Consider the following 27,384-nt stretch of genomic DNA (forward strand, 5'->3'; position numbering starts at 1 on the left):
CATAAATGCAGATAATCCACAGATGATGTAATGGGATGTCTCATTAGAAACGCACAATTCATAGAGTGCGGGTACAGCAAGTTGTTTGCTGATAAACACGCTGCCCTCGAGAGACTTGCTACTGTGTGTGTGTGTGTGTGTGTGTGTGTGTGTGTGTGTGTGCGCGCGCGCGTGTGTGTGTGCGCACAGACACAGCGTGAAGCGAGATCTCAGCTCCAGAGCCTGCCTCCAGATCTATGCAGCTCACAGCAACATAGAAACAAACACCCTGCTCTCTGACTTGTGGACACAAAGAATGAAAGGAAGATGTTTTTTCCAACTAATAACCAGCCAACCAAGTGTAGAAGTGGCCAAGAGCTTGCAACCCCCAGGCCCAGAGTGTGGTACCTGTGCTTTCCGTGTGCGCACAAGCTCTGTGCTTTAACTTCCATCACAGGACCATCGCAAGGTTACGGCTTGACAAGAAATACATATTTCACAGCATCAGACTTACAGTGCAAGTTACCAGGAAACTCAAAAAGCAGCAGAGGCCAAAATTTCTTTTATCTGTGTATGATGGATTGGATAGAAAAATCGAGAAGACAAGAAGATTCTTAAGGAAGGGATGAGAAAAAGTAATAGAAATGCATCAGACATGCAGCTATGGCAGCCACCCACTATAAATAAGGCAAATGGTTTGGCTATGATCAGATTAAATGGGCTTTGCCTGGCAAATTATGTGTGGTGTAAGCGTGTGTACTCTCATGAATAAAATTATATTTTCTATCCGTCATCTCACTTTTGAGAACCAACGTATGCTGCACAGAGCTTTGGAAGAATGAATGTGAAACAGCTGGCACCATCACATCTGCTTCACACCCTCGTTTAGTCCCCCAGGACACACACACACACACACACACACCTTTAGCTGTAGCTAGCATTTCTACAACTCCACAAGCCTGAGGATCTGGCCTAAGGAAAAACAGGAGGAGAGTGAGCTGGAAATATTTGAGTTGCATCCACCAAATTAAGGCCTCATATGAAATGAGGGATTTTCTATGGACTTTTCACACATCTCTTGCCATGCTTTCCCCTTCGCCAGGTGAAACAGGAGAACTGGAAAGATGCTATATTATGCTCGGGGAATAAGGGAAAGTCTTCTCCCAGTCAGGAATGATAATCAAATCGTAAGATTATTTTGACGTGCCACAAGTAGCGATTACCATCTCCATGCTAAAGAGAACATAACCACATACGATTCGCCTTCTCTCGGAGAACCTATTTTGTAGACATTAAATAGGTGGAGGGGATCCTCCTCTCGGAAATGAAACACTGATGTGAAACACTGAATTAAGCAACATGCTGATTAATTCCTACGCAAGCAAACTGTTACTGAACACACCCAGTGTCCTACAGTCATCCTGCCACACCTTATGGATATAATCAAATGGTTTATAGCCACAGTTATCTCCTGAGCCAGGTGGTGTTCATGTAGCACAGGAGCTCTTTTGGACTGCATGGTTACAACTTAAACTTTGCACATGCTGTCTTTTACATTTCAGTCGATTGCTGTTTTGCACAATACATTACAATACCTCATGTAACTTCTGCTATAATTACTAATGTGTTCATTCCAGTATTTCTGCACATGCAATATAGAATGCAGTATTTACATTGGTCTGCGCTGTTTGTGTATTGTCTTGTGTATTGCCTTTTGTGAAAATCGCTTGTATTTTTTGTTTGCACTGTCTTTCGTCCTGCACCGTCTTGTTGTCTTTTGTCCTGCACTGTTTGCACCAGGTTGCACTGTATGTGGCTAGGATTGACTTACTAAAGTCCTTAGCTCTGTCTTTGTTTTATGTAGCACCATGGTCCTGGAGAAACGTTGTCTCATTTCACTTTGTACTGCAACAGCTATATATGGTTGAAATGACAATAAAAGCTTCTTGACTTGAATCCTGATATTCCACCATAAACACACAGCACAGTTTGAGTATGGATCGCAATGAATATCATGCCTACTAAAGGAGGAGATATACATATAGGGGATATTTGGAACCCTGCATCTGTAGTATTTGATGGACTTGCCCCCTTAAGGCAACACTTTGGTATCATAAGTGGCAACAACGTGTGTGTATACGAGTACTAACCTGTGGTAAACTGGCCCTTCATCTTCTGGAACACAGGGTCCTGGGCCGTGGCCTGAGCTCTGCGAGCCAGAGACTCGGAGGCAGCGCTGGAGAACATGGTGGAGACATTGGAGACGTTCTCTAATCCCACTCCGAACGTGCTCACCAGCTTCTTCACAAAGTTCAGAGTGTGGGGCGTAATCTTAGCATCAGACACTGCGCCACTTTTTTCGAATGCCACAGAATGGCACTTTGCCAAGCCTTGCTGGAGCTGTCTTAGTACCTGAGAATGAGAGCAGGCTGTGAGGGGAAACTGTTTATTGTTCTTCAATTCTTTGTTCAACATTTAGTACAAGCCAATCCTTAAATATACATTCTTTAATATTTTTACATTTATAAAAAAAAAAAAATAAAAAAAAAAAATGATAGAAAATCTTCCCCTTGTCTGATACTGCCTCATTCCCCCAGTGTGCCAGATGCAGAGGGCTGTCCCTCAGGACAATGTGTTCACAGCCGTCACCTTCCATTGTCCCTGTAAAGCCTCAGCATATCACTGCATCTGCTGCTGTCATGGGCTGCCCATCTCCCAGTGCCTAGTCCCTCTCGCTCTCCACAGCCATCAATCACACCTCTCTGCTCACCACAACCCAATTAGCATGAGAGCAAAAGCCTCCCCAGCACTGCAAAGCCACTTTTCATCCTCACTGAGCCCTGCGCCAACGCCTGTGTCAGCTTTCATCTACACAACTACAGAGACACTGAAGACACCTAAAAAGTATTGTAAAGCCATTTATGCCACAGCTCTGTAGAAATCTGAAATTACTAATGAATTTTTCTATAATTTTAGCCCCAGCTCTGACTGTAGTTCCTACCATAATTAAAAAAAAACAACAACAACAACAAAAAAAAACCTTAATCAATTAATCTAATATGTTAGTGCTTTTAGTTTCATGGTGGCTAACCTACATAATCTAAGCCTAATAACAAATGGATTAAAATGAATAAAGAAGAATGTAAAACAATTGATATAGTGATGTTTTCTGTTGGAAAACATTCATCTAATATTTATGGAAGGAGACTCAGGTGTCAGAGCTTTGTAACTGACACTGAGTTATCCATAATGGTGAAGTCTTCAGGATTAAGGACCTTTAGGTTTCTCACTTTGGGTGACAGCTGCATATATATTTTTTTAAATTTATTATATTTAGGTGATGAGAAAACAAATGCTGGCATAGAGGAATAAAAACTGAAAAAAAATGCACCTTGTTTAAAGTATATTTTAATTTGGCCTATTTTTATATAAACCCTCACCATCAGGTGCTAAAAAGCTCTGCGGTCTAAGTAGAAAACATTTGTATGTATCAATCACATATACACGCTCACACTCTTGAGACTAAATGCATTGTGCAGTTGGTGGTGTAGTCTACCTCCTCATGCCAGTTCTCTCGGAACCACACCATCTGGTCGACGATGCCCTCCAGAGATGAGAGCAGTGTGGGGTGCAGCTCTCGCTGCATGTGCATGATGCGGCTGCAGCGCCACATGGGTGCCGTGGCCCGAATGGGGCCTGGATCTGATGCAGAGTGGCTCTGAGCTCCCACTGAGCTCGGCTGTTGCTGTCCAGAGTCTAAGGAGACACGCACAAGCGAGCACAAAATCAGTAATAGCATACACACTGCAGTACCAGTATATTTTAAAGGAGATCTAAGCGCTGTGTAAATTGAAAGGTCTCAGGCAGTTATTATAAATGCAGGAACCAAATGACTAGGATCCTTCGCTTTCCATCCAACGTCTATGAGCATGCATAATGCTGCAGTAGCAATTCAGAGTGCGTACATTTATCCAGCCATATTATTATAAATGCAAGAACCAGAAGGAGGTATTTAAGTCCAACTCACCGCTCTTGTATCGTTCCCGCTGCTCGATCTTCAGTGTCAAATACAAAGTTCTTATGGGAAAGTACACAGCCTGAGGATAGACACGTCCCACCTGAAAGACACAGGCGCAGATTACACTTAAGATGGTCCCTGCAGGGCTGGTGCTAGAGCAGCACGTCGATGACATGTCTTCAAACTGCTGTGTGATAGCATGGGATTTTGAAAATGAAACCGCAGCGAGGAGAAGCAATAAAAATGGACAAACATCAAGGGCAGATTAAAACCTTGGCTCAATATGACATTTTGTAAAAGCTCGTCATGTCTGGACAGGGCCTCTCCCTTTGAGATCTGCAGTGCCCTTGAACAGCCTCAAAGAGCGCTTGGAGAGCAAAGCCTATTCATCAAAACCCTACTCAGCCGTTTTACGCTAAAACGGCTAAGAACAATATCTGTGTGTAATCAGAGCTCAAGGTCATGAAACTATTTTACTTCACACCTTGATGATCATCAGCATTTTCCACTTGCTTGTGGACACACCTTATTCCTAGCCCTAACTACAGGCATAAAAAAGGGTACCCAGATCACACACAGCTTCAAAGCACCTGCAAGGAACCTCAGCTCATACACCAACGGTACCTGACAAACAATATGACCGTGTATAAACACTGTACGAGTGTTGGCCGGACTGTTTAGGGTGAGACTGTAGCCAACAGGATGAGCTTCTCCTCCAGCAGCCCTTCTAGTTGTCAGGTCATTGCTGGACAAACAGCCATTAAAGTGGACACCGGATCTGCAACGAAGCAGACCGCAGTGGCGAGCGCTAGCTAGGTGTAAAAAGACACCTCAGTGTCTGGAATGGCCTTCATATGAAAATAACCAATAAGTTCAGGGAAGCTTTGGCTTTAAGAGCTTGGTAAGTAGTGCATTAAAAATTAAAAAGGAAGAAGGAGAAAAGAACACCCCAATAATCAGGGACACTTCTTGTTATATCATAAAACCTGTATGCGCTATGTAGGGTATACAGCAAGGTGTTGGGTTCCCTTTGCTTCCGTTTCATCTGCGAATACTTCATAGCTCACCTTCATCAATTTTTCAGCGAACGTTTTAAAAACGTCCCGTCAACTAAAGTGAGGCTAAATAATTCAGCGACGGAGATTAAGGTGCTCCATTCACCGGAGACTTCGCTTGACAATGTGGAGAGCTTCTGCATTCACCCTTCAATCAGCAGCAGGCAGTGACAGCTCTTAAGATCAAACTCAAAACCTCCTCCAGCACCGAGAATACTGCTGTCTCATTTAACAGAGTTGTCAAGGCTAGTCCATCCATTCAGCATGCACACATCCCCATTTCATTGGTTGATTATTGGCTTAAGTGGCCTTAATCTTCCAGCTAAGCATCTTGAATTCAGGGGAGCATTTGTGGTGAAATTGGCAGATTAAGAGGCATTGCACTTATATATCCGCACAAGGAGGAGGAGACACCCGGCTGCATTCTAAACATCTATAGAGCGGTGGAAAAGAAGAGAGGCAGGTTTAGGTTTAAAGTTAAAAGCTCAGATCCTTCGTTCCGAAGGGCCCCTGGAGCCGTTGCCTGCTGTTTGATGTGGAGGTGCTTTTAAAAGGCTCACAAATAAAACTCCATCAAGCAAGGGAAATTAGGCCTTCATTTAATTTCCTTTGTTCCTCCAGGTCCTGGGTGTTTGATATTAAACTCAGCAATGATGCGCTGCATAAATAATTCAAGAGGTGGAGGGAAGGCAGTAAAATTAAATTTGATCAACTAAATTTACATGATGCCAAGAACAAAAGGGACCGATTCAGATTAGTTTACTGAAGTGCAGGTTAACAGGGGTAGACAATACCTCGGAGTTTTAGCGTCTATGAATGAGAAAACGCACCAGGACCCGTCTCTTGTTCGGTTTTATTAAACATGACAAGCGATCATGACAAGCTCTTGCCTGTTTCTGGCAACAAATAATAAAAATGCACCCTGGGCCACATCATCACTGTAATAAAGTGCAGGATAATTGAGGTACACACCTGGCTGATGAGGTTGAGAAGAGGCTTGCCTTCAGAGCCTACTAGGCAGGTGAGGAGTTGAGGGATCCAAGCGAGCCACTGGATTGGCGGCACTCCAATGCAATACTTATCCACAGCATCTGCCAGTGTGTTTTTATCATCAAAACTCAGCAGCCACAATACCTGAAATAAGACGACTCGGTGTTGATAAGATCATATGCTAAAACATAAAAACACACTACATACAATCGTGAAATATTTCATATAATATTTAAGTGCCTGATGACAATCTAAGTATGAACCAGCTGTCTGTCTAATGAAAAGCCATTTAAGTGCACACATCACAGAGAATCAGACTCATCCACACAACACTGGTCTGAACTTGTCCATATCACCATCCAAATGAGCAATCCTCACTCGTGTGAATTTAACACCCGCTCGGCCGTACAAAACAGACTTAATGGTTTGTGAAATCATATCATCGCCATCACACTCCGTTTGCTTGTTAGAAGCTTCTGGAAGTAGAAGGAGGGGGTTGATGGCAGGTGAGGCTCAATCTCTGGAGGCTCTGATGGAGACATTAACCCCGCGATGGGCCACCAAGGCCACACAGCTTGTGGGTAATTACTGATAATCACTAGCCATCTATTCTCATTTATCATCTCTAAACTGTGCCAGCGGCGATGTGTAGTACACAATTGGATGGTAGTGCTCCCTACATAATCAAATGCCCTCCCGGTGTGTGACAGACCACTGGAAAAATAAATACCCGCAAGCAACTGGAGCGAGAGTGCACCCGAGAGCATAGAAGCATGTGTGCAATGTTCATACAAAACCAAACATCAGCTCTAATAATATAATTGCAGACATTATCCACGGTCTATATCTGCCTGCCACCTCTGATGATACTGGATTAATTTCATAAAGGGCTGCTTTTGTTTACAACAATTTAGGGAAGAGATGGGAATAGGGGAGCTGAAAGGGCTGATGGATCCCTGGCTCTTCGTGTTCCAATAAGCGTCCGTGGCGGAACTGTGTAGAGAAATCTGGTGTAAAACTCCTAGAGCAGTAAATCTAGTATAATTATTAGTTGTATGCACTTAAATTGATTTATTACAGAAGCCTGTTCCCCGGTCACCTAAACAAAAAAGTTTCATTCAATACCGTCTATAAGATACGACAAACGACTCCATCAGCATCAACATATTGATAACTTGTGTGTAGCACCAACACGGCAAAGCAAATCCCAAGAAGAAAATCAATTTATTTATCAGATCGTCGCTACAATACGGCTGTGTTATAAAGACAAAAAGCATCCAGACCATATAGCTGCTGGTCACTATAAGGGTTTGAGACTGATGGAAAAAGGAACGCTGCTTATATAAAGGGGATTGTAGCCTTTTCTCCTCCTGACCTGCTGCTAGCGGATCACAAAGTGTTTATTGATCGACTGAAGCAGGCATCTCTGTAGTGGAAGGAAGGAGGGGGGGTCAGGATGCACAAAGCTGCTTAGATTGGACTGACAGGGGTGGAATTAAGCTCTTAACCTCTAAGATGGTGGTAGGGGATCCAGCCAGGGTCTGCGAGGGTGGCAGTAATTGTTAAAGGGTTTCACAGTGCGCAGCTCCAGGCATCTAAATTGAGAATGAGCATTTATCCATGTAACAGCAGACCAACAGAAACAGGCAATCAGGGAACCTCCTTATGATGGTGTTCAGCAGTCAGCACGAACACATTAGCTTGCTATAAGATGCTTTTAAAGCAATAAACTTCTCCTACAACCCTCATTTAGGTCAGTCTACAGCAAAGGCTGCTGTAAGGCAGGAGATCTTACCTTGGCTAGGTACTTGCGTGACTTGCTCTCGTTTTGATGGCGGCAAGCGTGGAGATAGCATGTGATCGCTGACACACCCAGGTGTAACTGACGATCTTTCACAAAGATGTTCTCCAGGTAATCGCCCCACATGGCCCAAGCTTTCACTAGTACATCGTGCATCTGGACAGCTGCTGAGAAGGCTTTATTGGCTTCCTCTGATCTGCACAGAGGGAGAGTTGGGGAATAAATCCATTCCTCTGCAAACTCCTCCATCCATTGGGTCATGTGACAGACATATTTTTGCAAAAATAAATCAATAAAATGTTGATTCCCTGTATAAGTGATAAAGAATCAATACAAATAGGTTAAAGAATCCCTGTTGCAAATAGGTCAAAGTCTGATGCAGATTATACAGTCATTGCAAAAAGAGCAAGGATTGCAGATATGTGGAAATAAATTCAATATTACGTGGACACACAGGTCTATAAAATAAATAAGATTTCAGTGCATTAGGAAACTGTGCACTTGGTAAATCCTGGAAAGGCTGCTTGCATCTCACTAATATTAGCTGACAGAGTCTGATGATTTCTTTCATCATCCAGTCTGCACCTCTGAGAGCCTTTCCTCAGTGATTATGCTTTCCTCAAGTTGGATACGGAACTGCTTTTAGAACAGACCAGTAGCCGAACGCTCATAAAACGACTTTATAAGGGACTAAAAACAGTTGAGAGGGAACTTAGCAACGTGGCTTAAAGCCTCAGCCATTACCACCATCCCACGCACACGTCTCCAAGTATGGACCAATGTGAAATGTTTCCCAGGGCAACCACTTATAAGAAGAACGTATAATGAGCATGTGGCATGCAACAGGATTGAGCTTGATTGCAATGGGAACCAGGGGAGCCCACATCCACTGAAGCATTCACTTCGTTTTGGACATTCACCATGTGCATCAAACACACACGCACACGCACACACACAGTGGCTATTCCTTTGCCCAGTCAAGTGTTTAAAGTCTCCGTCTGACAGCACCATTTCTTTATCAAATCCCCTGTTAATATTTGCAGAGAGTGAACATGCAATGATTACATTAAGTGCTGCTGAGGCTAGGGAAAGTTTTGCTGATCCTAGAGATTTTACAAATTGCTACCGAGTTAATTATTTGGCGCTGTGTGTTTAATAAGCTGTTGCGATTCAGCAGTGCCCTCCAGAGTCACCATCACCCTGAAGGGCATTGTCACAAGCAGTGAGGGCAAAAGTTGGCATGAAACCCATTGAGCTTCAAATGTTACTGTATAGAGAAGAGCAATAGGAATGTGTTAGAAAAAGGAAACTATCGATTTTCTTTAGCTCAAAAACTTTCAACAACATTGTCCAGTTTCAACAACATTGGTGAGGTACTAAAGTCTGTCCTGGCATTAAGACCTTCTGAAGTATACTGTGGAGCCCAGAAGTCTGAGAGCACTAATAAAAAGTCTTAGTTAGTTTTCTGTTTTTACAAATAAGCTCATCTGCAACAACTTGTGAAAAGTTGAATCAGAATTATTTAGCATTTGGTTCACTCGAGCTGATGCAGACACCACAAGTTTGTGTAAAACCTGATGATCCGTGTTAGATCATATCCATCCAGCCTGAATGCGGGTTTTCAATAGAAGGGATGCGACTCACAAAAAATCTGACCTTTTGAACAAAGGACTCGTCAATAGTACGAAAATTGAATATTGAACTAACGATTGTGCATCATCCTGAAAATTGATTAATAATGTATAAAATATGATAACTCTCACTACTATAAATCAAACAACAATCAGTTATTTCCAGTTAATTAAAATCTGAATTACAATAAAAATTAAGATAATTTTGCCTATATTTAAGATTAAAAAATTTTGAAGCAGTTAAGTACATAAAAACTGAAGAAAAAAAGCAGCATTAAAGTTTTAAATGAAATGACATGATTTTTGAAGTGTGATGAGAAGCAGTGATTTATTATTTTTTAATACTATATATTCCTAAGAGTGGACTAATGGTGGATTAATATTTAACTCTTTTTTTTTTTCTGTGGCTGAGTGTCAAATGACATCCAGTACATTTAGTGTATAATGTAGGCTACACTAATGTGCTTAAAGGATTTTGATGCTAAAAGGCAGGAATTGGCTTGAAGCTACATACAGACATTCTTAGAATGAGGCTGCTTCTAAATTACATTCATATATTTCAACTTGGTTCTCGAGAACCACCAAATTGAGGATTCAACTGAACAAAACCAGAAATGTCACTCAATACAAGTAAGACCAGTGGCGTCAATCATTGTCCGAGAGGCAATAGCCATTATCTCTATCCGTGAATGCAGGATGTGAGGTTAATTAGTCATCATCCACTCATATTGGCTGCTAACGACTGCCTTGACCTCATTATTGGCCTACTGCTTCAGGAGTGATCATTAGCGAGGAAAATAGAAACACAGCTGTTTATCCGTCTTCTCCATTATGCCTCTTCTCTGAAAATGTTCATTTAAAAAAAAAACACAACGTGCTCTAAATGGCCAAAGCTGTCTACCAGACCATCATCCCATTTCTTTAATGTCAGACTAAACCAGCATTCAGTGTGAAGAGAAGGACAGGAGAAGGAAAAAAAAAAAAGACTCAATAATGCTACAAAGGAAAGAAGAGAGCCAACCAGACAAGGACGAGGCACTTCAAAGAAGGGAATCCACACTTACTTATTGATCTGGGCTAAGAACATGCCCTTGAGTGCGTAGAACTCTGCAGTCATCTCCTTGGTGAAGTACTTGAGATTGGTAGACTCAATCACCTCGAGCCCCTAGTAAGGAGGGAAAGGAAAAAAAAAAAAAAGGAGATCAGGTGATTTAGCACAAGTGATAGAGCAATACACACAACATAATATTTAAAAAAAAAAAAAAAAAAAAAAAAAAAAACTACCATATCAGGATTGTCTATTTATTAATATTGGCTTCATTAGCAATTAGTAAGCACATATCTGCAGTAACGTCTGGGGCCGATTCCTTTGTAGCCCATACTGTAGATTCTTTTTTGTACATCATCGATTACACCCCATAGGTTTGTCTCCACTGGCCATAATCTATTTATGTCTCTAATGAGACAGCAGTGAAGGAGAAGGTGCACATTCGGTAAAATGGCAGGTGGAATAATTATAAACCAAAGGCATAACGTCCTCAGCAAAACATTTACGCCATTGGCTTTTATTCCGCCAAAACGCCTTTAGAAGAGATACTAGAAGTAAGCACAAATTGTACAAATCTGGGTAAAAAGTTACAGAAAAAGTGAAAGAGCTGATGCCCAAGCTCTTGATTTGAATGAAAAAGCTGGCTAAGACCATACGGCCAATGAGAAGAAGAAATTCTGCTCCCAATCAATACCTCTGATGAAATCCAAACTACTAGCAACTCTGCAGTATGATCCCTGATAATAGCACCTGCCACATTCTCAGGAACAGATTCTAAGAAACTAGTGCTAGAAAAATCTGGAGCTACTCCTGAGAACACTGCAGGGGCCATCAGCTGGGATCAGGCAGAGGCTGAGGCTGAGGCTGAGACTGAGGCAGTGTGATGATGAAAGGAAGGAGAGTGGAGCAGCACTATTAATCAGGCTTAAGAGGATGCTGGGGCCAATCCTTCCACCGCTCATGACTGACAGCAACTGAGTCATTCTCACAGTAATAGAAAGCAGAATTATTTAGACTAAAGCCCTTGTTTTAAAAGCACAATGTACAAGGAAGTACAGGTCTAATAAATAAAATGAAAGAAGAAATGAAACAAGGATTGGTAATTCCATGTCAAGCAAAAATATGGGCTGATAACAGAAGAAGTATTGATGATATCAGTCCGTGAAAATGAAAAAGTCGATTATCATGCAACAAATTTTACCCCTTAATTAACAAGATTCAATCAACCACAGATTCCTTAACATGTAGCCTAATACTGGAGACTGAGAGGGTCATCAGTTATAATACAAGCTTACAGAATGATCTAATATTAATAAGGATTCTAGCTTACTTACATTTTTTAAAGCCTGACTAAAAGCACTATGATTGACAGTGAGTTTTTCTCTCTCTCACCTGCATACACTCATTCTTGCCCATCACTCCTGCCAGCTGCAGGTAGCATTTCACCTGCTGCCTGATTTTCTGAAAGCAGTCAACAATGGGCACAGTGGGGATGGTGTGGATGCGGCTCAGGATGTCCAGTGCCACGTTGACCAGTCCCTGCTTGCGAGCGATCTTGCCGTACTGGATGATGGCTGAGGCTGACGCATGCACACCCAGCATGGCATTGTTGGTATTGGGATCGTGCTGTGTGTTACTCTCATAAGCTGACACAATGGCTGCACAGATATTTAACACCAGTTAGCAGACAACTTCCCTCTAAAGCCATAAACACTTAGAAATGACACGAGTCAGAAATCTACTAAAACCATCTTGATTAATAAATAAGAACCATATTGTGCATTATCTAATGAGCTGTGTGCAGGTTGTGTGTCCAAGTTTACCCTGGTAGTGGTGTTGACGCCACATGAAGATGCTGCTCCAGTGCGAAAGGTCATCCGAGACGATCGGCAGTCGGTTCCTCCACGTCTTCACTACAGTCTTCATGTCGTGCAGGCTGGTGTTACGGCCCAGGTTGGCCGGCTGAAGGCCCATGTTGATCTGAGCTGCCTCCTGCAGCTCAATAATCTGTTGGGCAGCCTGTGTGAAAGAGGCAGAAGGATGGACAGATGAATCCCTATCTGTGGCCACAGAACATACCATTGCCTCAGTTTAGGCTCATCAACATGATTGCAAAATCAGAAATCTCTCCGCGGTTACATTTTTTTTTTTTTTTAAACAAAGTCTTTTAGTTCTGCTTATCCAAACCACTGGCAGGCACCTCAAACTCTCCTGCATACAGCAATCACAAACCCATTACTGCAGCTGTATTGCAGGCTTATGATCTTTATTGAAGAAGACAAAAAAATAGAGTGAAATGACGCCTGAGGTGGCTGGGCAGAAAGGGTGGATCAAAGTATCTTCTAACCCATTTATCCATAAAGACAAGAGAGAGACTGTAAGCTGCTCAATGTGCTCTTGCCTCTGTGTAATCATCCCATCAGACAAAATACAAGAAATGCGAACCGACAATAACCTTGCAAAATGCCTAGTTTTAGAAATGCAATCTATTTCTTAATATTTCTTACATGTTTGTGAGTGACTGATTTGAACATATTATGCTGTATTGAAATTGATTCAGTAAAAGTAATGCCATCACACACACACACACACACACACACAAATGCTTATTTAAAAACTTTATGATCATTAGGACTATATGATCATAATCACAGAATGACTATAATGACTTAGCTCATTGTGAATTCTCCATTATACAGATCACACATAAGGGAAAAAACAAGGAACCGACTGCTTACACACGAAGGAGGAACGTGCTAGAAACGATCATTTCTGTGGAGCAAATCAAAGCTTTCGAAACAAAATAAATGGGGAAATACAATATTTTTCACAATTATCAGTTAATATCAGCTGATGCCACATTACACTCTTCATTCCAACTGCCCATTCATCATGTAAATGTAATTTTCTCATAGGTATTTAATCAAACGCTATCAGATGAGGAAGGAAAAGTAATTACTGCCATTTTAAACTTACTGCTTCACACAGACACAGTCTTCCTGCCTGCCCCATCACTTTTAATCTTATTTATTGGATAAAGGAGGTGTCGTCCCCCACTATGGTACATATGCAGGATTATAGCAGCAACAGGAGTATAACATTTCTTGGAAACTCTCCCACTAAACAGACTTGTGTGAGAGAAAAACACCACAACATCTTTTTTGACAGAAAACATAACTATAGAAACATAGAGGAGCCAAATAACATCAGTTCCACGGAACAATGCATGTTGTTTCAATGCGATGGCACAATTATCATTTGCCAAAATCAACTTTTAGGTTGCAATCATATTAGCCTACATTTTATTCATGTTCATTTCTGAAAGCAACACCAGAAACAAAAACTTTAGTTTTAAAACTAAAAATTGTCCTAATTTGTTTATTACACTGCAGTCACATCAGTGAAATACTGCACACACTGGACAAGCATTGATCTGTTTTATGAGCCCCAGCTAGTGACAGTGCTGCTAGACTTGTGCAGCTACAGAAATCACCTAGCATGGCAGAAGTAATCTGCAGCCACACATCACCTTCACTGTTGTGTACATGGTCTGATTATGCGTGTGCTACTCAAGAAATTGCAACACGCTCTGAATATTAATACAAAGCACCTATTCATGGCGCCAGTAGTCCTGTTAACACACACAGTCATTCCTAATGACTTAAGAAGCCATCACCGCAGGAGACAGTCAGCATTACTCACAAAACAAATAGTTCAGAACGGTAGGAAGGAAATTACGTAACTGAATGTTCCAGTGAATGATTATGCATATAATACCGAGAGCATGCAGCATAATGCCAGAGCAGACTGCATGTTACTTCATGGCCTTCTGATCTGATTGTGCAGTAACGCAATTTTGCCAAACCAAGCTATAAACCTTGTATGTATGAAAATTTGTACAACACAGGCAACAATCAGTTCACAGTATACCATGTGCTTAGAGTGCCTGCTAGCTGGCATGTGTGTGAGACTTTCCTGACCTGCAACAGGGGGGTGTGAACATGAGAAACGATGTGAGGCAGTCTCCGCCACTCTCTGATAGCCAGGCTGCTGGCCATCTCCACCAAGCGCTCAATAAAGTTGAGTTGCTGCTCTTCTGGGTGACAGATGGCCAAGTACCCACGGTGCATGTTCACCTTCCATGCCATCTCCTTAGGACAGCTCAGTTCCACCTGAAACACGGAAACACACACACACACACACACACACACACACACACACACAAAGACAGACAGACAGACAGACACAAAGCAATTCCTTTAAAATTCCAATCAGATTTGAATTATTTTAGATTATGGCCCAAAAACACAATTAGGGCAAATTCAAAATGGCTTCCAACTAACTACACATGCTCTCTATATAGGGTATAACATAATGCCATTGAAAACCTACAAAATCCAAAAAGTACAGGGTTTTTTTATGTTACTGAAAATGAAATATGATACTTAATTTAAAAATATGTTAAAGTAAATTGTAAACTATATCTTTATTTAGAACCCTTTCCTTTATCAAGCGACACACCAACGTTACGTCACACCAACAAAGAACATCCTGGTAGAAAGCACCAGTAGTACCAAGTTAATCAAACAGTATTATCTGAGATATTAGTCAAATGTTATTAATATTGTGAATTAATATTAGAAATGATTAACGTGTCAAGGAAACCAGAAAACAAAAAAGCTGTTGACATTCAGCTGTGCAGTGTGTTGAGAGTGGGCTAAGTTCCTTCTCAACATTTTGATGAACATCCCTGCCACAGAAATTGCCATATCGTCTTTAATTAAAAGCTGGAATATTCCAACTTCCGGAGAGCAAAATCTACTACGGCACACTGCAGCATCGCACAGCGCAAACAAATCTCTTCCCAGCAGATGTTTGCGCAATTATTCAAACACGTATCCGTAAATATTAGATGCACAGCAATAAAGGGGAAGGCAGAGAAGTGGGCCGACGGTGCCGGACAATTTAATTAGGTGTCACCTTAGAACAGAAACCTCGGTGGATTCATTCCCAGTCTCCTTGAACAGGAGCAAGAGTATTTATAATGTGTCAAGTGGCATCATGTCCTTTTTCCAGCCGACTTTAAAAGACAGGGCTATAAATTAACCACCAACAGGGAGGCTACATTTCTGAAACGTTGTAAACAACAGCTTCCTGTTTACCACACACTGCCTCGGTGTTCTACTATTCAGACTGATCTTTTAATAATGATTAAGGGTTGTTAATTTTGGGGTTATATCCCCGCTCCTGGTTGTCAATCACAGAAAAGTGTAGGAGATGATAGACAGCTAAGAACCAGGGGATGTTGTGTGTTAATGTGGGTTTTACCTGCACCAGTGCCTCCTTCATGGCAGCCCAGTTAGAAACTCTCCAGGCACACTCCAGCACCAGGTATGGGTTGGTGTGACCTTTGGACTGGCCGTATTCAGTCAGCGCCTCCCACTGGTTCAGTTCTTTAGAGCAGCTGGAACAGAGGAAAAACAAGCACAGCCCATGATTAAACCTTTTCTGAATACATGCCTCACAGCAAAGTAACTCAACATAAGCCAAATTCCATAAATTGAGTTTTGGACGGATTACAAAATCCAGCGTGGCTTTAGGAGAGGAACCTCTCATCTTTGGCCAAGTTCTGAGGGAATGTTTGGCTATGCAGAAGAGAGCCAAGACAGGTCAGCTTCCAATGATTTAAAAAGGCCATGGAACCTACCGGATCCAGTGATCCTCCCATAGCTGGTACTCAGGGAAGATTGCAGGAGACGTATTTGTCCTCTCGTGCTCTTTGCGGGCTTTTTCCATTGCTTTCTCATAACTCTCTTGTGCCTGGTGGGAGGAAATTAGCAATTTATGTTTACAGAATGAACAGGAAATGATGGGGTTTTAAAGTGAGGACACACTGTGTTCATCTACCTGCTCAAAGAAGCCATGCTGCTCATAAGCAATGGCTGTGCTCGTTTCGGGGAATTTGCAGCGCTTCTGCCACAGCCCTGCCCACATGTCCTCTTCCTGCAGCAGGGAGTACAGTTCTGCCAGCGAGTCCAGGATCTCCTAAGGGAACGAAAACAAAAACACACAGCTTAGAGGCTATAAACAATACTGAACCACATTGTGCATATATTGAAGGAACTGAACATTTTAATCCCTTTATACATACATACAGTTGAGGCCAAAATTATTAGCCCCCCAGGAATTTTGGAACATTTTCCTAAAGATCTTTCCAATGTTTGCAGCATTGATAAAACTTGATATAATCAAACATTCGCCAGTGCTATTTAGTAGCTTTTGGTACATTTTGGAATATAAAATACATTTTTAGGCTTGCTTTATAATCAAATATAGTGAAAATGGGGTGGTCAAAAATATTAGCCCCTTGTGAATATTTGCTTTCAAAACACACCCAATTAATCAATCAGCTTTCAAAACACACCTAATTAATCAATCAGCTTTCAAACCACACCTGTGCAGTCAATTGGCTTCCTAACAACACCTGGGCATTCAATCAGCATTAAAGGACTCCAAGGAACAGGGCACTTGAACACATTATTGGGAGAGACTACTTTTACTCACCATGCCAAAGACAAAGGAAATCAGTCTTGAGCTCAGAAAGAAGATAGTGGAGGCTCATGATAAGGGGGAAGGCTATACTGCCATTTCCAAGCTTTTCACAGTGTCTAGAACCGCCGTACGTTGCATCATTGCCAAGTACAAGGAGACAAATTCTGTAAGAAACAAACCTGGGCGTGGTCGTAAGCGCAAGATTTCAAGAACCCTGGAGAGGAAAATAGTCAGAGATATCAGCAAGATGCCCCAGACATCTGCCAAGATGATTGTTGCTGACCTGGCCTCTTCTGGAGTTGATGTTTCAAGGAACACAGTTGTGAGGGCTCTTCATCGTGGTGGGCTTCAGGGCCATCGTCCCAGAAGAACCCCTTTACTCAAACAGCGGCACATCACAGCTAGACTGAGGTTTGCCCGTGAACATTTGAAAGGTAAAGATGAGTTTTGGGAGTCTGTGCTTTGGTCTGATGAGACTAAACTGGAACTGTTTGGGCACATGGATGTTGCTTATGTTTGGCGAAGAAAGGGTGAGGCCTTCAACCCTAAGAACACAGTTCACAGTTAAACATGGTGGTGGGAGCATCATGCTGTGGGGCTGTTTTGCAGCTTCAGGCACAGGGAGCCTTGTTCGGGTGCATGGCATCATGAAAAAAGAAAATTATGTTGACATTTTGAGGGATAATATGCAGAAATCTGCTCGTAGTCTAGCCTTAGGTCGTCGCTGGGTCTTCCAACAAGACAATGACCCAAAGCATACATCGAAATTGGTCCAACAGTTCCTGAAGGATACCAAAACAAAGGTCCTGGAGTGGCCCGCACAGAGCCCAGACCTCAATCCTATTGAGAATCTGTGGCGAGTGCTCAAAGTGAATGTCCATGCTCGGAAACCACGTAATTTGGACCAGCTGGAGCAATTTGCAATGGAAGAATGGGCTAAAATCCCTCAGGAAACCTGTGCCAACCTAGTAAAGAACTACTCTAAGAGGTTGTTGTCAGTTGTGGCTCAGAAAGGGTTCACTATTGACTATTAATGACCGGGGGCTAATAATTTTGGACGTTTCATTTTTGCCCTTTCTTGTTTCAACTCACTATTTCAATTAAATATCCTAATCAAACTTAGTGGAGATTTTGTCTTTGTTATTTTGGAAACAAACACACTATAAAACACTTGTTGTTAATGGTCATTTCCATGGAGAAATCAAGAGTTTTGTCTAATTTCATAAGGGGGCTAATAATTTTGGCCTCAACTGTACATACATATCGTTGCTGTCGGGCGGAATCCTCATATCTCCAAAACCGTTATTTTTCAGGAAATTAATAAAACGCCGTACCTTATCTGCAGTGCACACGGTTTAGTCCGTGTTGCAGTGGATTGTCTTGCGCTAAATTCCTGTCCTCAGACGAGCACCAGAACTAGCGGGGGTCAAGATTTTTTTTTCCTTTGAGCCCGGTGTTTTGAAGACATTTACCTCAGAAGACGTGTTGATTCGTTGCGACTCTTCTTGAGGAGAAATATGCCGCAAAGCTCTCCCGCGGAGTGAGGAAGAGGTGGACAGTTGAAGTGTCCAATGGAGTTATGAGATTTGCGCTCAAGCTATTTTCAAGACTTTAGATTGGTTAATAACTTATAAAAATAACAGACCCACGTGGGGACTGACCAATAGCATCGATATGTGAAAAAATATGAACTTGACCAAATTTGGACATACGAGGTTTCCGCCCGACAGCGACGAGATTTTATATGTATACACACACACACACACACACACACACAATATAAATAATCAAAAAGGTACAAAACATCAGAATGTAAAATGGTAGGTTTAGATTAAATTGTTGATATGAAGAAGTCGGTTTCGGTTTATGAGTATATACACTTCACCCCTTCACCTGGAAGTCTGAACCATTTGTATCCATAGCAATCACTACAATGTCAACATTTGCAATCTTACACGTTTCATAATATTAAAAAAACAAAACAAACAAAAAAACTTAAGAATGCAATCAAGGTTTCTTTCAAATTAGTAGGTCAGATTTCTCAAACAGATACACACAGCACGTGAATGGTCCAAGAAAGTGGTCTTGCTCCTGCACCCATGAGGAGGAGGACCTATGCTTTTTCTACCAACCCATAACACATCATTAAATAACAAGAAAAAAAAAAGAATCCTCGTGCTACCTGCTGAGGGGGTGTGATGCTCTCCTGCTCATAGAACTCTGTGCTCTGTTTGGGTTTGATGTGAAGGCTGAGGCCTTTCTCAAAGGCCTGCTGTTCCAGCATGAGGGTGGAGCGAAGCCACAGATTGTGCGTCTTGCCTAGGTACTTGAGCACACAGGGCCTGATGGGGATGGGAGGAACACACTGCGACATGGCCTCAACAAAGCAGTTAAGTGCACTGGGCTGGCAGTCTCTCTGAGCCTGGTGACTGCCGCTGCACAGGAATGGACCCATCTCCCCAGACAGGGCCTGCAATGGGGCCATGGAGCACAAGGGCACTTTCAGTATTCATAGAATATAGCATTTAAAAATAGATTATTCCACTTTGGGAGTGAGGATATTGAATGGCTTTTAAAAAGCATTAATCTCTTGGTAAAACATACCTGAAAATATTTTTCAATGAATATTTAACATCAAATATGGCAAGTGGAATAAAAATGATTAGCGGATCATATACACATGATGGAGCTTGTGCTATGTACCCTCATTCAGATCTTCCTTGCCACTTAGCCAAAACAAAGCTGTAAAGTGCTCAATTTCAATACCTGCAATGCAGGAAAATGCAGTTTAAAGATTCATTGTACCCATTATCACAAATCAAAGCTATTTAATTAGAATCTTAATGCTCAAGACATCTGGCCCATTAAAGTCTGATATTTGCATAAATGCATGAATTTCTTCCTCATTACCATGGCATGCATGTGTAACTGCTATTGAAGAGGGCAAAAAGTCAGAGCTCCTATTTCCCATGAGCCTACTGATTGGTCTTGTGTGAGGGACAACATGTAACCTCTGACACTATAAGGGCATTTAACTTGCAGAACAGGTAGTGCTGTGATATGAATCATGAGCGCTGAAGCATTTCAGCAGGTCCTAAGGTCAAATTAAAAATTTGGCACAGGGCTATTTTTAAGCAGATCTAAGTACAGAATTTTTTTTTTTTTACATTATGCTGTAGCTGAGAAAGCAGGTACAGGAGAGAACAATGGGACTCACATGCTGCTGACGGTCTGACAGGATCTTCCAGAGACAAGGGAAAAGCTGCACCCATGTCTTCTCAGCCAAGGGTGTGGAGATGTGACAGAGCTGTACAAGAGCATTCAGCAGCGCTCCAGTCTAAGACAGACACACACTTTCAGCTCATTTATTTAAATCATGCATTAAAAGTACAGGAATACCTTTATTTATACTGTATTGTAAGAGGTGGTGTCTTATAGGAATCCAAAAAAAAGGTTAGACTTTTAGATCCAAAGACATATCATTGGGATTCATAATAAATGCATGCTAAATTTCTGACTTTCTCCTCTGGCGAATCATGATAGGTGAAGTCCTTGAGCCCAGGAAAAACCCCACAGCTTTACCTAAAGTATCTTTGAGTCTATACAATGCAATTTATACACCATAGACCACTTATTATTTCTGTCTCCATATAATCCGTCTTATTTTCTATGGATGCTAAAGTGCGTCATTGTGTGTTCTGCACATATCAGCTTGAGGGACGCATACCTGAGCAGCATATGTTAAGGTGCCACTCACCTTGACCTCTCGAAGGGAATCCAGGAACTTGTCATGGCGGTTGGTAAGCATGTGCAGCTGGTTGCCGGCGTCGCGCTCTGCCTGCTCCTTGGTCTTCGGCAGGCTGGTTTGATCCCCGGGTGCCAGTTCAATGTCTATCTCCACATCCTAGACACAAGGACAAGGCAGGGATTTAAATGAGGCAGCTTAATAGAAACTAATTTTACTAAAGTCACTTGTTTACTTTGATAACTTTGGAACCAGGAAATACATGCTAATGAGTAGAGATAAGCAGAACTTAAAAATAAATAAATAAATACAAATCGCAGAAAATTCTACACCAACCTCCTCTTTGGTCTCACTGTTCTCCCGCTCACGTGGCTCCTGTTTGATGTGAGTGGCCATGGCGAAGGCAGCGCGGTCATGGCTGTCAGCCAGGTTGATGACATTGGTGATGGAGGGCAGCATGGAGCCCTGGCAGCTGGTGCCTATGATGTTGCCCTTCTCACACACAGCCAACAGCAGCTGAGGAACACAGAAGAGGTCTCAGTCAGTGGAGCTTGATGCCAGCCTCCATTATAACCATTGCCCCATCCTTGGGGTGGGGAGTAATCAATCCCCAGTTAGGCCTGCTCCCTGGCCATGCTTATTGATATCAGTACAACATAGGGCTGACTTCTAATCTGCTGCACACAACTGCAACTGCTGCAGACTTCTACACTGACAGAAGCCTAGAGAGTACGAATTCCAGAACATGGATCTGCTCCAGCACAGCAGGATGAATCAGTGCACTAGGTTGTGTAAAGCAACATTAATAATTCACAAGCAAGCAGCCAAATTGATCTTAGCAGAGATAAGGGATATATATATATTTTTTTTTTCCAGCTGCAGCCCACACCACTACCCTGAAAGTCAGAAATGAGAGATTGATGGTAAACACTTAATTCTCTGAAAACCATTTGAAGAAGATTAAACTGAACTTAAACTGATTAAACTGAAGGTACAGTTTGTCGATATTTTGTAGGTTTAGGTTGGGTTCCTGAAATGTCATCTTATGGAAAGCTTGTGGGAAGGAAAAAAATTAAATAAATAAATAAATAAATAAAATAACCCAATGCATTTATATTGTGTTTTATTGTTTATCAATTCCTACTACTAAGCAGTGAACTCTTATTGATTAATTTTAAATACTACTGGCAAATAATGTAAACCTGTCTCTGTATTTCTCACCTAAAATAAAGAAAAGGAATCTGCATTTACCAACTTAGTGCCACACCTTGAACGGATTCCACAAAACCTTTGTGAACGTGTTTCTAAAACGGATGTGCTTAGTGGTTAAGGTGTTGGGCCACAAGCTGCCACTCCTTGGGCCCCTGAGCAAGGCCCTTAACCCTCAACTGCTCAGCTGTATAAAATCAGATAAAACCCAAAACAACAGTTCCAGGGTGTTTGTTTTTGTCTTATACCACAACTTAAATTGTAGTTGTATCTCTTCAAAACTACTAAAACATTTGTGATTATCGGCAGCTGCTCATAGGTTGACATGTTGTCTGTATATTTCTCAGTACAAGAAAATCTGTTGAAAGTCTTCCATGGTAGTTCCACATGCTATACAGATGAGGTATATAGGTTAGATACACAGTTGTGAGAAGGTGATGTCTCTCCAATCAGTCCTCTGCACATTTTTAGTGCGTCCTTTGCTCCCAATTCAACAATACAGCTAATTAACCATCCTGATCCAGATTAGTTAGATGCTGAGTTAAAGAAGAGGAAACCCTCAACATGTGAAGTGCTGCGGGACTCCAGGACCAGGATTAAGCTACACTGCTTTAAGTAAATGTGTTTGTGTGTCTTGCTTTGTACCTCAATACACTGTTTGATCCAGAAGTGACTGCCCATGGCCTCCCAGTTCTGTGAACAGCAGATGTAAAGGAGTCTTTCATAGACACGGCGCTTCATAGAGGCATCAAACACCTCAAAGAACTTAGCTCTGATCAGAGGCTGAGCGCAGCGTAGCCCCGACAGGAAGGCCGGCTCCAGCTTCGATGTGATGTCACTTCCTGACAAACTCTCATCCCTAAGGAATAGAGAATAGAGGAGGGCTCAGAGTTCATATGTTTGGAAAACTTTCACATAAAATTAAAACAGTAAGAAAGAGCAGGGGTATTAGGGCATTATTTGAAAAGCTCAAAAACAACAGAAACACAGGCATTGGTTTCAGTGGCAGCAGTGTTTATTCAGGGTGGGCAGAGAACCCAGTCATGCCACCTGGCTCTTAAACACCAAGGCCTGCTCAAGCCATTCAGCCATCAAATTGGCCCTGCACTCCATGAATCAGCTGTGGCCTTGTCGCCATGGCAATAGATGGACGAGGTAGCGCAGCCACACAACCCGTGATTAATTGGTCCAATTACCTGTAGACGTAATTAACGAGGTCCAGAAACTGTGCATTTAATTCAAGGTCATCTGGAAAACGCTTCTCAATGTAGGTCATCATTTTCACCAGCAGAATGGACTTCTCCCTGAGATTAGGCATCTGGGCCAAAAGAAAGAAAGATGAGTGAGAAAGACAAAAGGTACGGGGAGTTGTTTTTTAAAAAAAAAAAAAAAAAAAAAAAAAAGAATTTATATATATATATATATATATATATATATATATATATATATATATATATATATATATATATATATATATATATATATATATATATATGTTGGGAGTGGTGGCAGAAACAGAGGGAAAAGGGCAGGCGCAGGGTGAACAGACTGATACAGTCCATTTTTCTCCGATTTATCAGGTGGGCTTCGCTCAGCTCCTTTCTCTGTTCTGTTCTGTTGCCTCAGGCTAACTGAGAAAACACCTGGGTCCAGCCATCCGGCCAGGGCACACTGCCCACTGAACAAAGCTATGGAAGCGTTACAGATGCACCAAATAGACTCACATACAAGCAATCTTTCAAAAGTGGAGTCAGAGCATCACATAGAACCCAAGCTTCTTTTTCTAAAATGTACTAATATCGAAATATCTACCTGGTTGGATGCCATGGGAGAATTGTTCTTCACCCACTCCTCCACAATCTTTACCACAGCGCGGAGAACCTTCGGGTCTGGCGATTTCTCGATCAGGGAGGTGAGAATAACCTGGATGAAGTTCTTCCTCATCTCCATGTTCATTACAGACAGCCTGGTCTTCACTAGGTCCAGACTCAGCATGACCAGCTCACTTGTGACTGAGACACAAAAAACACACAAATGTACATCAGTAAAGGCAAACTGAGTGTAAAATATCATGAAATGATCTGTAGAATTAGAGTTGGCAAAGGAGGCTTTTACATATTATACATCCCGCCACAGAAGGAATTTAGCTTTCCTTAGCTCCATATCTCCATGTTAAAATAGAGTCTGAATGCATTTTCTGATTGATTTGCGAGTTGTAAGTGTGAGTGCTGATCAGCTAGAGCAGTAGGGAGATGGGGATTGTGCTAGCTGTAGAGTACTGATTTGATGCTCGGTATGGACTCCTGCTGTGTGTGCAGGACTTTGGCCTGACTGCCTTGGTGACACTGAGTGACTGCTAAAAGTGTGTGCATTTGCACAGAAGTCTGTCAGTGTCCCGAAGTACACCATTCATGACTAGGAAAGTACTTTGCAACGGCATGAGCCGAGAGGGTGGATTAAAGTCGCCAAGTTATCGGAAAAGGTGAGATTTGTTTTAGCACCTGCTTCTCAGCTCAGATAAATGATCTCATGTAGCAATGGTTACACTGGTCCTTCTGCAGCACCCAGTGGTCAAATGCAGACACCACAGGATATGCTTATGCTCCGAGGTAAAGACATTGGTATATTCGACTTGGGTCCAGTCACTTACTCATACATACTGTATAACTGATTGTACCTTGATCAGCAAATGGCACACAGGAGTAAGCCATAGTACACACAGCAAACAGAGAGACCTTTACCTGCCCCAAGTAAACCTCATATAAAAGCAAATGATACAGCCAGCTCTGAGCCAAAGAAAAAAATCTTGCTCTGTGACACAGTCATGGCTTCAGAACAAAGCAGGGACAAAGGGTCTAATCATAAGAATGAGGACAGCCGTGTGTGTGTGTGTGTCACAAGCAGGAATAAGCACCTGCAGGTGGTGTGTTGACAGAAAGAGGCCAGCACTCAAAGCGCATTTTTGTCTAATTTGGCCTTGGCAAGCTACGTCATATCACCTTAATGCAGCAGCTAATAAGAATGATCTTTTATTTTTATTTTTTTATTTTTTAGACAACAGCTAATAAGAATGAATTCAGGATCCTGCAGGTGATCTGGAGCCATTTTACCACTAACAAGTGTGATTTGGACTGTGAGGATTTGGGTGGCTTACCTGCACTGGTCTCTGTAGCTCCAGGGTTGGTCTGGGGGTTCAGGTGCTCCCGTACCATCTTCTGAAGTGAGCGCATGAAAACGGAGATGAGGCGGTCGATGTAGCTGGCATTGTAGCTGCAAGCTGACTTCAGGATCATCAGAGTTCCTGTAAATGGAAGAAGGAGAAAGAGATGAAGAAAGGGAGGGAGGGAGGGAGGGAGGGAGGGGAGAGATGAGGGTTACAATGATAGCTCATGGGTATGGGGTCTCTATTGCACCAGTGCAGGGCTATTTAGTGGGGATGCCAACAACTTTGAAAGCAGCTTTTGTCTCACACTCGTTGAATTACAAGGTCATTTTAAAGAAATCTGACTGCGATAGCAGATGAGGTGGGGGTGGAGAGGATGAGTAATGCTTTTTTTGGACTGTGACTCTGGGGAGCAGAGACAAATGTAAAAAGTCACCCTGGGCGAGACACATACATCATATCAGTGGTGCATGTGCAACCGTATGCCTCCAGCAAGGCGGAATCAGGAGGTATTTATTGACCAGCAGTGCCATTTTGGGCCTGGATCAAATACCACTAACTATAAGATGTAATCCAATAGCGTTTTATCACCTATTGTGTGTTTGTAGGAATTAAGAAACCTGCTTTATGAGGAAATTGAGGAATCAAAAGAACTTCCGATCACAGGATGTAAAGTAAGAAAAACACTGCAAACTACTGACATTATAGTTGTATAGGAGAAACACCTCTTACCAAATAGCTGAGTGGGGTTGGCGCTGGTGGCCTTCTCATAATTGGTAAGACCCTCGTAAATGACTTTCCCTACAGCTGCATACAAACACTCCAACTCCTCATATTTAGAGGCCACTGAAGAGGTACCTGAGAAGAGAGTGCAAACAGAATGAAAATAAAACAAAATAAAACAAGGGACCTGTTAAAATCAGAGAGAAAACAGATGCACTCCAAAAAAGCTCTACTAGTGTTCAACTGGACTGAGATCTGGTGACTGAAAGATTTGATGAGAATTGAAAATAATATAACATTATTGTCTTCAATGAGTCCTTATGTCATGGGGATGAGGACAGTGCTCAGAATGTTTCATCATAGAATGAAGGCGGTCAGTCTTGGTTTGGGTCACAGGTTACCGTCAATCGCTACAATGCCAGTAAAATATCCAACACTGCATAACAGGCAAAATGTACTTGTCATTTGCCACCCATCTGTAGGTCAAAATAAATGAGTAAATCAGTTTATCTTTGGTAGAATCAAGTTTCGCTAAAGAGTCTGGTACCTTTCATCACTAAAAGCCTTTTCCAGTGTATTGTACGGCTCATGATGGGTTATTTGTATTTGTTCCTGAGTCTCCTTGTGTATCACATATTTATCAACTCCAGCCATGAAAGTAGAAGTTTTTCTGTATCAGGTGGTGATTTAATGAGCCACCAAATAGAGAAAGACCACTCAAAATTTTTTTCCATCTTAACCGGTAAGTAAATGCACATGCACTCTTAAGCACAGTGAGTTTGCTAAATGGCAGCATACGCCAATGCTGGAATAGAAGCAATTCCAGGCAAAGTCGTTAATCAGGGTGTCTATGAGACCGCGTTTAAGCAACTGACGGTCTTTAGCTTCGGAAACCAAGGGAAACCAAATTCATCGCGAGTAATTAAATACTTAAAAACCCCAACTTGGCAATAGAAAAGGCAACAACACGGCTGATTACGGGTCATCCGTGGATCCGTGGACCATCAGTTGGAAAAAGAATTGTAACTGAGGCCAGGAACTACTTAAACAGGAAGAATCCACACTGCAGATCTGCTACAGCGGAAGTCTGTGTTTGGTTGATTTAGCATGTAGTAAAATAAACAAGATAAGCTCACATATTTGACACAATCAAGCAAATAAAGAATTCTGTTAAGTGCCAATGATAATCTTGTGGAAAACTAAATGTTTTCCTGTTGAATATTGCATGCATGTGTTTATAAATATGTCGTCTGCTCCTAGAAGGGTGTATAATTTCAGAAGTTCAATTAAGCATCTTAACTGATCTGATTTTTTCCCTTTTTTGCGGTGTGTTTGTGCGACATTTGTGTGACGTGTGTGTGTGTGTGTGTGTGTGTGTTCACTCCAATGCTGCACGAAACTACAACCCCAAGAGCCATTCATTCCTGTTAGCACCAATCTTGACCAGCATAGAAAACTATAATACAGGAA

General features: G+C 41.9%; 1 protein-coding gene across 4 annotated transcripts in view; it reads right to left on the reverse strand.

The window, feature by feature from the left end:
• The window catches only part of trrap (transformation/transcription domain-associated protein), a 62,477-nt gene that overhangs the window by 6,558 nt on the left and 28,535 nt on the right, over nt 1–27,384 (reverse strand). For all 4 annotated transcript variants that reach the window (XM_060860371.1, XM_060860352.1, XM_060860362.1 and 1 more), the window contains exons 45-65: nt 25,924–26,049; nt 25,183–25,329; nt 23,841–24,040; nt 23,225–23,346; nt 22,674–22,887; nt 21,156–21,335; nt 20,832–20,978; nt 20,292–20,411; nt 19,257–19,544; nt 16,430–16,567; nt 16,230–16,342; nt 15,851–15,986; nt 14,503–14,694; nt 12,346–12,541; nt 11,915–12,180; nt 10,539–10,639; nt 7,838–8,039; nt 6,025–6,186; nt 4,007–4,097; nt 3,536–3,735; nt 2,130–2,391 (exon numbers count right to left, since the gene is read on the reverse strand). In XM_060860371.1, coding sequence (XP_060716354.1) covers nt 2,130–2,391; nt 3,536–3,735; nt 4,007–4,097; nt 6,025–6,186; nt 7,838–8,039; nt 10,539–10,639; nt 11,915–12,180; nt 12,346–12,541; nt 14,503–14,694; nt 15,851–15,986; nt 16,230–16,342; nt 16,430–16,567; nt 19,257–19,544; nt 20,292–20,411; nt 20,832–20,978; nt 21,156–21,335; nt 22,674–22,887; nt 23,225–23,346; nt 23,841–24,040; nt 25,183–25,329; nt 25,924–26,049 — 3,603 coding nt within the window. The remainder of the gene's footprint in view (nt 1–2,129; nt 2,392–3,535; nt 3,736–4,006; nt 4,098–6,024; nt 6,187–7,837; nt 8,040–10,538; nt 10,640–11,914; nt 12,181–12,345; nt 12,542–14,502; nt 14,695–15,850; nt 15,987–16,229; nt 16,343–16,429; nt 16,568–19,256; nt 19,545–20,291; nt 20,412–20,831; nt 20,979–21,155; nt 21,336–22,673; nt 22,888–23,224; nt 23,347–23,840; nt 24,041–25,182; nt 25,330–25,923; nt 26,050–27,384) is intronic.

This window comes from Tachysurus vachellii, chromosome 2 (genome assembly GCF_030014155.1).
Source record: "Tachysurus vachellii isolate PV-2020 chromosome 2, HZAU_Pvac_v1, whole genome shotgun sequence".
Lineage (NCBI taxonomy): Eukaryota > Metazoa > Chordata > Actinopteri > Siluriformes > Bagridae > Tachysurus > Tachysurus vachellii.